This window comes from Salvelinus namaycush, chromosome 10 (genome assembly GCF_016432855.1).
Source record: "Salvelinus namaycush isolate Seneca chromosome 10, SaNama_1.0, whole genome shotgun sequence".
Taxonomy (NCBI): domain Eukaryota; kingdom Metazoa; phylum Chordata; class Actinopteri; order Salmoniformes; family Salmonidae; genus Salvelinus; species Salvelinus namaycush.
The window spans coordinates 16769863-16782702 of record NC_052316.1 but is presented as its reverse complement, the minus strand read 5'-3'; the positions used below and the strand labels follow the sequence as shown (position 1 = coordinate 16782702).

Here is a 12840-nt window from a genome sequence, read left to right as displayed (position 1 = left end):
CCCAGAGTCTATCAAGGCACTGCAGGAAGCAGCCGAACCGGTCCAGCGTAGATGGACCGACAAGGTAGTACAGGATCTTGATGGAGAGACCTGAGTAGTAGCGCTCACCAGTAGCCCTCCGCTTACTGATGAGCTCTGGCCTTTTACTGGACATGACATGACAAAATGTCCAGCAGAACCGCAATAGAGACAAAGGCGGTTGGTGATTCTCCGTTCCCTCTCCTTAGTCGAGATGCGAATACCTCCCAGCTGCATGGGCTCAGTCTCTGAGCTGATGGGAGAAGATGGTTGAGATGCGGAGAGGGGAAACACCGTTAACGCGAGCTCTCTTCCACGAGCTCGGTGACGAAGATCTACCCGTCGTTCTATGCGGATGGCGAGTGCAATCAAAGAGTCCACGCTGGAAGGAACCTCCCGGGAGAGAATCTCATCCTTAACCTCAGCGTGAAGTCCCTCCAGAAAACGAGCGAGCAACGCCGGCTCGTTCCAGTCACTGGATGCAGCAAGAGTGCGAAACTCTATAGAGTAATCCGTTATGGATCGATCACCTTGACATAGGGAAGCCAGGACCCTGGAAGCCTCCTTCCCAAAAACTGAACGATCAAAAACCCGTATCATCTCCTCTTTAAAGCTCTGATAATCGTTAGTACACTCAGCCCTTGCCTCCCAGATAGCTGTGCCCCACTCCCGAGCCCGACCAGTAAGGAGTGATATGACGTAGGCGATCCGAGCTCTCTCTCGTGAGTATGTGTTGGGCTGGAGAGAAAACACAATATCACACTGGGTCAGAAAGGAGCGGCACTCAGTGGGTTGCCCAGAGTAACATGGTGGGTTATTAACCCTAGGTTCCGAAGACTCGGAAGACCAGGAAGTAACAGGTGGCACGAGACGAAGACTCTGAAACTGTCCTGAGAGGTTGGAAACCTGAGCGGCCAGGGTCTCAACGGCATGACGAGCAGCAGACAATTCCTGCTCGTGTCTGCCGAGCATAGCTCCCTGGATCTCGATGGCAGTGTTGCGAGAATCCGTAGTCGCTGGGTCCATACTGGTCGGATCTTTCTGTTATGCAGATGAATGAGGACCCAAAAGCGACTTAACAAAAACAGAGTCTTTATTCCAAACTTAAACAAAACGGTACTCCTGGATATATCTTAGATGACACCTGCTCACACGCAGCATCTGATGAAGGCAAAAACACGACAGGGCGGAACCAGGACGCCTGCTCACACGCAGCATCTGATGAAGGCAAAAACACGACAGGGCGGAACCAGGACACGGAACAGCAAACATCAAACAAAGATCCGACAAGGACAGAAGCGGAAAACAGAGGGAGAAATAGGAACTCTAATCAGAGGGCAAAATAGGGGACAGGTGTGAAAGATAAAATGAGGTAGTTAGGAGAATGAGGAACAGCTGGGAGCAGGAACGGAACGATAGAGAGAGAGCGAGAGAGGAAGAGAGGGAGGGGAAGAGAGAGGGAAAGAACCTACTAAGACCAGCAGAGGGAGACAAATGGAAGGGAAGCACAGGGACAAGACATGATAATCAAAAGACAAAACATGACAAAAGGTTGAGATGTTTTACTAGATTAGATGCTTGAGTAGAGGTTTAATGCTCCCCGCTCGACATCTCCACGAAAACACATCATCAAGTCGCTACCTCAGTGATGTCATGCCGCCACACCATGCAAAATCAAATCAAAGTTGGAAAATTCACAATTTGTATTTGTGGTGGTAAACACAGCGTTGTTATTATTTCAAGATAATGTTACAGAACTCCTAACAAATGTATTTCTTTGCCACTCCATTAGTCGTGCTTCTCAGATCTGTTCCCCGGCCAAATGAGAAGCAGTGGGTCTGGTCTGCAGGCAGCGGTAAATAAAGCAGTAAATAGGTTTGATTGTGGTTTCCATGGTTTCTGTGTGTTCGCAGGGCCTGAGGGCTGTAACCTGTTCATCTACCACCTGCCACAGGAGTTTGGAGATAATGAACTCATGCAGATGTTTCTGCCTTTCGGGAGCGTCATCTCCTCCAAGGTCTTCATGGACCGAGCTACCAACCAGAGCAAATGCTTCGGTGAGTTTTGTAATGGAGCTATAGTACAGTAGGTCATAGAGAGAAGGTCTATGTTTGTTCAATCGATCAATCTATTATCTTAAATATCATTTAATGTATCGCAAACAAGGCAATCTGTACTTAAATATTTACATTTTTAGATATTATCATGATAGTATGATTCCTGTGCTATTTCAACAAAATTTTACTTTTACATTAAACAAGTTGGTAGCCTATATTTCCCTTCTTATCTTACTAAGGATGTCCTTTGAGTTTGAAAAGCTTTTAGCTATTTTGTTCACAGCAAATCTTGGGAATACCATGTATGTAGTCACAGTCCCTGTGCCACTGTATTACTGTGTGGATGTGAAATTGACCTGAAAACTCATGTGAGGGCTTCTGCTGTATCAGCATCCAGATCACCGCTCTGTTACCCCACTACTTCCCAATACCCAGGGCGCACTGGGGCTGATTCACACGCCAACCTGGCCCTGGTCCCACTTGGCTCTGCCAACCCACAGACCAGACCTGCCTTTGGGCTTGAAAAAAAAGTGGGGATGAAGGGAGGGGGGAGAAAAAAGGAGGGTAAGGCAAAGGACAATTATAGATCAACATTTGTTTTCAATTCAGGGAGCCTCACATCCCTGGGCAAAATTGATTGCCGCCCGGCTCTCAGGGGGGACTTAATAACATATAAATTTGCAGTATTGACTAATACACTATGCATTTACAATGTAATGTTAGGTCTGGGGACTGGGCTGCTCTGTAGGGTAATTAATGTAGAAGGCAGGGAGAGGGATAAACCCAGACTGATGGTGCTGGGAGAAAAGCTGACATTAAGAGCTCCCCTTAAACCTGCTTTAAGTCCACATCCTTCCCTGTTATTCGTGTCAGGGCCGGCCTAGGGCACCCCTCTCATCCTCTCCACCTCCCTCTGTCCCCCGTAACCCATCCCCCTAATGGGGCAGTGTAGGCAGACACCTCCCCTCCCAGGTGTCAGGGGACCTGGGGAGGCTCCTGCTGTTTTTCCATGGGTCATCGACTGTTCCTAATGACACTATAGACGCTGGGGAGTGCATCAACCGGAGCCACACTCCACTGCAGTTTCTGGTCATTGACTTTCAAGGCTTTATTTTTACACTTGATGGAAACAGGATGCTCAGCATGAGTTTGGACTTGAGTGTCTGGCGCCGTACGCATGTGCTTCTGCGTCGGCCTGTCTCTGTGTTCGACTGTGTGGGTTCTGCTTCTCTGTGCAAGTGGAACAGCCACAATGGCATGCTCATTGATTTATAATCAAGAGCATTTGATAGTGTTTGCACAAAGCTACATTGAGAAGCAAAATGATTCAAATGACAGAAAATGTTAAATATTGTTCCAAATATGACTTTGGTTCCCATCAAAATAAGCCCTTTGATATAATCTGAAATAGTCCATGCATAATACTATTTGATTGAGCGAGTGCATTGTCTGAAATCTTTTATTTGTTTCCTCATAATTTAAGTCATTGGATACTTATTTGGCTACTTTTCCATATTGCCCGTTTTTAGCTTTTAGGCTAATACACTTTTCCTGTCTTTTCTCCTATAGGGTTTGTGAGCTTCGACAACCCAGCTAGCGCACAGGCAGCTATTCAAGCCATGAACGGCTTTCAGATTGGAATGAAGAGGTTGAAAGTCCAGTTGAAACGACCGAAGGATGCCAGCCGCCCTTACTGACACAACCTAGCCCTCAGTATTCACTGCAACAGCACAGGTAAGCCCAGTGGACGTTCTTATAGACTCAGACTGATAGAATGCCTGTCACCTAGAAATAGGATATTGGTCATCATGACAGACAAAGATAGATTGATTTGGAAATGTGGGCTGGCTTTCTCCAAACCATCACACTGATATCATGGGCATAATTGAACTATTTAAAAAAAAAAGAAACGGTCAAATCTATTCATCAAGAAACATCAAACATTCAAATAAAAGCAATCTAGATCTAATCATGGCTTTGTTGGATTCTAACTTGAAACATACTTATTCATGTTACCATACTAGAACTTATTGATTACTTTACATGTATAAGGAATATATATGTTGGGGTCAATGGAGGATGAATAGGAAGGTGGTGTATGGAAAGTTACTGAGTGAGACAAGGGGAAGTGCAGAAAGTTTATATTCTGTTCAAACATGTTATTGTTGAATATCAATGATCTTTAAGGAGGGAGGCAAAGAGCAACAGTCTAGTTTCAGTTCCTGATAAGGCAGGCCAGCTGTGGAACTAGAGAGGAGCGAGGAATTTGGTTTGAGGTCAAGTCAACAGATGAAGTGAGAAAAACCTCTGGGAGGGGTGCCAGAGGGGCCCACCCCAACGACTGTCCTACTGCCGTCCTACTACCGTCCTATCTCACACGCATACACCTCCATGCCCATGAAGGTTCTTGCATCAGGCAGGACCATCAGGCAGGGCCATCAGGCAGGGCCATCAGGCAGGGCCATGACTACAACAGTGAGAGGAACCAGTTAAGTTCCTGACTAGCAACAGAGATGTATTGGCTGTCTAGATGTGTAAGGAGTTGACACTGCCTAGTAGGACGTTATAAATATATGTACTTGTGTAATCATACCTTGTCTTTGCAGTTGTATGACCCAGTATGGTTTAATACATCTAGCTTGAGCTTTCTTCAGAGTCCAACTGGATCATTGTACCAGAGCTTAGAACCTAACAATTTGATCTCTATTTTTTAGGTTTTGAGGACAACTGAAGATATCTTGAAGGAGTTCAACTTTTTTTCTTTGAAAACAAAAATTATGTTTAAAAAAAATCCACACAAGGAATTTTCGAAGACATATCAGCATTTACTTATGAAGAAGACGTAGGCTATTGCAATGATGAAGAGATTGAAGAAGGTGTGAAGGAGTTGGCAGCAGCTACACCGAAGGACTTCAACGCAACAAACGGCACAGTGCAAGAAATACAAGAGAAGTAAAAAAAAAACTGAAAAAAGATGTGAAACTTTTCTTGTCGAGACTTGAATTGTTAATTAAGCAACAAACAAACAAAAAAGCAGCAACAACAAATAGATTTCTATATACGTATTATATACACATATATATATAAAGAAAGAGGCGCTTGTGGCTTTTACTATACTGGATAAATGAGGGTTAACACTTGAAGATCAAGAAAAACAGTGGAAAAAAAGAAGCTATTCTGTCCCACTGATGGACTTTCTTTCTCTTTCCCTCTTTCTCTTATTCTCTCACCATCTCTCAGCAAGCGCCAGACTATGACTTTCTGGGGTCACTGAGGTTTCCATTAGCTACAGTACAACTGAAAATCTTTCACCCCTAAGGGACCAAAGGACCAAACATTTTTATTGCTCTCAACAGTAATATAATATAGTATTAATGATACTAATACTACAAACTACTACTAATAATGTTACAAGTTAAAACTTAAGAAGAAACTTACTAGCTTCAGGTTGGAGCAGGAAAAGGGGTTTTTCTTTTATTTTCCTTTTACATTTATAGCTACTGGGTTTGAGAATATAAAAAAAAAAAAAAAAAAAAAAAAAGTATTTTAAAAGCTATACTATTTTAGTGGACGTAGAATATGTGGATTAGAGATTGTTTCGGGCATGTTCAGATCTGCTGTTAGCAGTCATCATTCCAAATCTGGACTCATCATCTTGGACATATCTCTCTAGTAACTTCTCTGTGTTGAAGGAACAAAGCAACTCTGAGTAGCTGCCCATAAAGCGCCACACTGTAGTGCCAAAAGATATCCCGGAAATTGTGTCAAACCAAACATTCAAGGCATACAGTGTATTGAACAATATTTTCAATCTTCTGCTGTTTCTAGTCCCCCTGTCAGCGCACTGCGTTCCATTGTGATGTATTATCATTGTAGACCACCATCTTTTTTTATTGCAGAAAAGGCATTCCGTGTCAGGAAAAAGCGCGGCAGCGTCATTAAAGCACTGATAATACAGATAATCTGACCATAAAGCACAGCTGTAAAAGTGCCACCCACTAGTGTGGATACGGAGCAGTAAAGGAGCTCAACATCTTTAACTGGTTAATAAAATATACAAATTACCCTGACAATGGTTATAAAATTGCCAACCAAGCGTTGCAGTGCCTACTGGGTCCTGCCCCCTACCGCTGCCAGCTTTCTCCAGCTGCTCTCTGCAGGGGGGGGCCCTCCCTGCTCAAGCACATCTCTTTTAATAGGGACCATCAGTTTACGGGGACCTGAGACCTAACTCGCAACATAATTAGGATAATGCTCATATTGATCAGATGGAGAGCAGCACTGCGGGGCACGAGATACACAATCAATTACACATTGGCATTTCGAATGAATTGACTGACTGACAGAGTTCATTTTTCACACAGCGCCTGCATGATAAATGCAGCAGCACCTTACCCCCTTCTCTCACTGCTTCAGGAAGGGCCTAGACTGACACACATGTACTGTGGGACTGTTTGTGACTGCGAGACAGAATGCTATACTTTTAAAACACATATGATACATACAGTGCATTCGGAAAGTATTCAGACCCCTTTACTTTTTCCACATTTTGCTACGTTACAGCTTTATTCTAAAATGTATTAAATTGTTATTTTTCCTCAACAATCAATAATGACAATGCAGAAAAATGTTTTATTTTTTAATGAAATATTACATTTACCGAAGTATTCAGAACCTTTATTCAGCACTTTGTTGAGTTACCTTTGGCAGCGATTACAGCCTTGAGTCTTCTTCGGTATGACCCTAAAAGCTTGGCACACCTGTATTTGGGGAGTTTCTACCATTGCTCTCTGCAGATCCTCTCAAACTCTGTCAGGTTGGATGGGGAGCATTGCTGCAAAGCTATTTTCAGGTCTCTTCAGAGATGTTAGATCGGGTTCAAGTCCAGGCTCTGGCTGGGCCACTCAAGAATATTCAGAGACTTGTCCCGAAGCCTCTCCTGTGTTGTCTTGGCTGTGTGCTTAGGGTCGTTGTCATGTTGGAAGGTGAACCTTCGCCCCAGTCTGAGGTCCTGAGCGCTCTGGAGTAAGTTTTCATCAAGGATCTCTCTGTACTTTGCTCCGTTCATCTTTTCTTCGATCCTGACTAGTATCCTAGCCCATGCCTCTGAAAAACATCACCACAGCATGATGCTGCCACCACCATGCTTCACCGTAGGGATGGTGCAAGGTTTCCTCCAGACTTGACATTGGCATTCAGGACAAAGTGTTCAATCTTGGTTTCATCAGACCAGATAAAGTTGTTTCTTTAGGTTCCTTTTGCCAAACTCCAAGCGGGCTGTCATGTGCCTTTTACTGAGGAGTGGCTTCTGTCTGGCCACTCTACCATAAAGGCCTGGTTGGTGGAGTGCTGCAGAGATGGTTGTCCTTCTGGAAGGTTATCCCATCTCCACAGAGGAACTCTAGAGCTCTGTCAGAGTGACCATCGGGTTCTTGGTCACCTCCCTGACCAAGGCCCTTCTCCCCCGATTGGTCAATTTGGTCGGGCAGCCAGCTCTAGGAAGAGTCTTGTTGGTTCCACAGTGTGCTCGGGGACCTTCAATGCTGCAGGCATTTTTTGGTACCCTTCCCCAGATCTGTGCCTCGACACAGTCTTGGAGCTCTACGGACAATTCCTTCAACCTCATGGCTTGTTATTTGCTCTGACATGCGCTGTCAACTGTGGGACCTTATATAGATAGGTGTGTGCCTTTCAAAATCATCTCCAATCAATTGAATTCACCACAGTTCGACTCCAATCAAGTTGTAGAAAATCTCAAGGATGATCAATGGAAACAGGATTCACCTGAGCTCAATTTCGAGTCTCATAGCAAAGGGTCTGAATACTTATGTAAATAAGGTGTGCTTTTTATTTTTCATAAATTTGCAAACATTTCTAAAAGTCTGTTTTTGCTTTGCCATTATGGGGTATTGTGTGTAGATTGCTGAGGAAAAACATGTATTTAATCAATTTTAGAATAAGCCTGTAAAGTAACAAAATGTAGAAATAGTCGAGGGGTCTGAATACTTTCCGAAGGCACTGTATCATTCCTGGAATGGAAACAAATAGTTATTAGAGTTTATTTAGTATAGCGGCAAACAATGAGGTCAAACGGAGGAGCAAGTGTAGTGTAGTGTAGTCCTTCCAGCGAGCCTGCCTTCCTGCCTGCTGTAGATGGGACTTAACTAAAGAGCAGATGCAATCTTTCCGGTGGGAATAATAGCACACTGAGAGGAGAACTCTTACACCATGAGGAACAGCTTGGCTTTAGCAGCCTTAGGAGGTCAAATTAAGAGCAAAATGATCCATCAATTAGACTGCAGCAGGCCTGACATTAAGTGTAGTTACTGCAGCTGCTGCTCGGAAGGGGAGTCACAAACAGGAACACAACAACAAAACAAACTCTGACACAGACAGCGTACTATTAGCCTGAAAAACCAATAATGTGTTGTCTAATAGTTGGCAACGCCTATAGCCAGATGGAGCCGATCATTTAAAGAGTATTAGTAAAAAGTAAACTGTTAAAGCAGTAGAATATACTATTCCTATGAAATATAAACATGTTTTACACTAATGATATGTTTGAGATGAAATCGGTTTGCAGATTTACATTGTAGCAGTATTTCTACTCAACTCTATTCCCTTTTCCAATTTCCATCGCAAAGCCATTCAATCATCATACTCATTCTCCTCTGATGCCGATCCATCTACCACTGAGGAAAGGCCTCTATCTCCTCTCTCTCCCCCTCCCACCCTCTCTCTATCCCTCTTTCTTTCTCTCTCCTGCTCTCTGAGCACTGCCCTGTGCCCTGCTCACTCTGAATATTTAGACGCTGTTCTTTTCCACCACACATTCCGTCTGTCTGATGTCTGGCAAATGGCATATCTGCTTGAATGACTGGGCAACAAACCATCTGAATTAGAATTTGACTGCGAGGGTGTGACTGAGCAAGTACCAGCATGTATATTTAGTGCTCTCTGAAGAGTTCTGAATGTAAGCCTCAGCATTGAAACCAAAAGGACAATGCATACTAAACTTGACCACTGAACGCTACAAAAGGCTGGAGTTCTTGTATGCTGTCAAAGTGTTGTAATGCCTTTATCAACATCAGAGTTGCCAAATCTCAGCCGAGTGCGTTTATAAAGGGACACCCTCTGTTTAATTCCTCCATCAGACATTAAAATGTTCATATTGTAAAGCTTAAAAAGGAAGAAAAGCCAATAGCAGACGACGGATTCACGATATTCATATGCAGCAGTGCAAATATGTGGTAGTAGATGTTTGATGACGTATTAACAGTTGAAATATTAGCAAATTAGAGAACAAGATAGATTAAGAACATAATGACAGTTTTTTTTTTTGCAAGGTAGATATTTACCCGTATTTGCCAAAAGTGAACAGCGTCTCTTCATGAGTTACTGTGGTAGGTCCCCTCTGTTTATCCTCCCCTGTCGGGACTAGGAACCTTAGTAGACTGTGATATACAGGTGTGCCCCTAGCATCTAGAGCCTTAGTCCAAAAAGCTTTTCTTACACAAATTTTACTGGAGGGATTTTTAAATTATTAAAATCAAATTACATTTGGCCTTTAACAACAGCTTGGGTAATACAAATAAAGATGGCAATTGTGGCTGAAATGTAATGCGTTTGAGAAATGAGAGGTCATTTTCATGGAGGGGTAAAAGTTAAGAGTACAATAATTGCGATGGAGGCGTGTGGATGCAGACTGTTTATATCAATTCCAGTATTATTTGCACACATGGGGTGTGAGTTTACAGGTGCTGTCCTGTCTGATTTGTAGGCAACAGCAGTAATTCTCATTGCACTACAATTTAAACGACGTACTCGAGCCAGTGAAATGTTTTTCAGTGTTTTCATTGTAGTACCATTCTGCCACGTTCATACCTTGTCATTCCATCTCTCTAACCATGATGGTCATTGAATCTCTGAGCATGCTCAATAGGGGGGCTAGGGGGGGTTAAAGATTATAATTATGGTACTACTCGTATTAACAATATGATTCTTTAACTATGGTTTGAATGCTAAGGATAGTAGCTTATTATAAATATGAAATCTGTATATTATGGAAAATCAGCACAGGACCTTTCTTCGGGTATTATGGTGGGTGGAATTGGGAGGGCTGGGAGGGGAGGGTTTTTGCTTTATAAAGATGTTAAACTTCTGGTTTCTCAGCACAAAGCATACAAAAATATATAACAAAAGTATTGAATCTGTTTAGTAGACTTTACTGACATGTTATGGGGCAAGGGAAGCATTTCAGTGCTATTCTCTAAACCTGGACCAGAAAAATGCTGTTTACAGGTTTTTTTCAAAGAGGAGAGCTCCACCTATCTGCTTGATGGGCTCAGTACAGCATGGTTAACTGAAAAGGGAAGCAGTACCTTTTTATATATAAAAAAAAATTAAATATGTGTTCTGTAATAGCCTGAGAAACCAAACATTTTTTCCCCGTTGAAATTTCTTGAATATTTGCTGCTTAGATTATTTCATATTAATGATTAATGATTTAATGGTTTTATAATTATTTATTTGATCAGGTAAGGAACTTGATATTTAATTATGTATGTGTTTATTTATTTGTTTATTTAATTGTTTATTTATTTCATTTGTATTTATTTATGTTATTGTTCTGTTAAGATAAGGTATGTATAAAAAGAAATGCTTATTGGGGCTTTTCTCTTTCTCTCCTTTTTTTCAATTTTACAATAAAATGTCAAACTGGATGTTGCATTGTCATGTGTAATAAATGCATAACTACACCACCGAGAAGGGGAGTCGTTGGACAAACAGCTAAGTGTTCATCCCTGTCCTGAAGGCATTTTATGTCTATAAATGTTGCAACCTTTTTCCTGGAATATTTCTAGGGTTATTTTCTAGGTATAGGGTAATTGAGTGTGGGGAAATGGCCATTATCACTGATGGCCTTACGCCCTTTCAGCACGTTACCAGCAGTACCAATCACATGCAATCTTCAGAGACACGCCTCCAAGACCTTAAGAAAACAAGCTCACATGATCATTTGTGGGAAATTAGGATGTATCTGATAGGAGTCTGTTCTAGAATTCACAGTGTAGCATAGAGCCAGGCAGTAGGTGGGGAAATGTATTCTTTGTATACTCATATAGAAACCTAATGAGGCAAGGTGTAGAGTGATTGAAATGATCTGTCATCCTGAAGACTGTGGACCCAGTGCTCTGCTATTTAGTAGGTAACTTCTGATTGTATGGTTATTGGACTTAACCTGGGGATATGATATATTTTGGGGAAAATTTTGATGGGTAACAATAACCGGAGGGAATGATGATGAGTGTTGGCAGGAACAAGTCAAAATGATTGTGTTACAAATAAAGAAACTCATAACATATACATTACACATGCTATCAGTGCAATGTATACAAATCATGACACATTCATGCAACATTGACAAAGAGTACAGTATATCCTTGAAAATATACCTTGTCTTAGCAAGACACAAGAAAATAAACAGATGTGATCGCTGACTTGACACATTGGCCTGTGTTTTAAAAATGGTTGTGTTGATGCATCAAAAGATGTGGTGACATTAACAGTAGGGCTGGGTTGCTACGGTAATGAATGAAGGAAGAACATTCTGAAGAGCAGGGGGAAAAGGGCGGACCAAAATTAGAACCACTAGCACATGAAATAAATTGGCCCAATTCCAATAAAGTATGGCTCTTGGTCAGTGTGCGAGCCCGGCAGTTCATCTTTATTATCAGTTAATGAAAATCAATCCCCCTCCTGATAAACTCTTATCTTCACGGCCTTTGCGGGCCCGTGCGCAGGGAGATAATAAATTAGGGTAATATTGCCTTTGATGAGGGAGTGAATTGCAAATTATTGTAACTTTCCAAGATTTATGATGCAGGTGCTTCATTTCTGAGCAGGGTTTTTCCAGGCTCCGGGGTGCTGAGGTGCCATTTGTTAAAAGTTTGGTGACAGCCGTTAACAAAAATATACACTCAGCTGTCCAGGTATTCTCTACTGTGGCTTGCCTTACTGTACAGTAGTGCAACTACCACTGCAATGGCATGCATTGGTTCTTGCTTAGGAGGAAGACGCTTTCATTTTACACACCCAGTAGTGAATGCATCGGAGATACGAATAGACCAAACCTAGGGGAGGGTATGTGTTTATTTAAGTAGAAATGTCAATCATCCTTTATATAAGTTCTCTCTCATACCAGAGTATAGTTTGATATGTAGGTCAGTAGCCATGCTGCATCAGGTTGTCTGTTTGAGAGACATGTTCAGGTTCCTCCTGTCATGTCGATTATTGAAGAGACAGAAACATGGACTTGGTCAAGTATAAAAGCCTGTGTTTTGAGATAGCTGGGATCATCCAGAATCCCCCTCCCCACACACACCTTCCACCTACAGCAACTGAACAACATGTTGGATTATGTTATGCTGTTCTGTTATAGAGATCTATGCAACAGTATCTGTATGTGGAATTACAATTTGCTCTATCTTACACAGGCACAAACCAGGTCCACAAACCAGGCCCTGAATGCATAAGTTGGTTAACGTTATGCACAGCACACACCAGCTTCCTGCCAGTGATTCATGGGACGACAGGACAAGATGTGATTTAATAGGCCATGAAAAACGTGTAGAAAAAAGAATACAAACCTGAGCACTGAGAACCAGCCATACCTGCCGCTGTCCACAAAGCTATGAAAAAGGAGTTCTACTCTGTCATATAATTATTTATTCCTTACATTTACAATGAATGAAGAGAAAGTGCC

The 12840-nt window shown here is 42.2% G+C and overlaps 1 protein-coding gene across 27 annotated transcripts in view; it reads left to right on the top strand.

Annotated features, from left to right (window-relative positions):
• The window catches only part of LOC120054769 (CUGBP Elav-like family member 5), a 243630-nt gene extending 239858 nt beyond the window's left edge, over positions 1 to 3772 (top strand). For 12 of the 27 annotated variants that reach the window (XM_039002360.1, XM_039002368.1, XM_039002369.1 and 9 more), the window contains 2 exons: positions 1932 to 2018; positions 3645 to 3772. In XM_039002360.1, coding sequence (XP_038858288.1) covers positions 1932 to 2018; positions 3645 to 3772 — 215 coding nt within the window. Of the gene's footprint in view, positions 1 to 1931; positions 2076 to 3644 lie in introns of those variants that run through there. The other 15 variants (XM_039002374.1, XM_039002382.1, XM_039002373.1 and 12 more) reach the window with 3 other exon arrangements.
• Positions 3773 to 12840: the final 9068 nt, after the last annotated feature.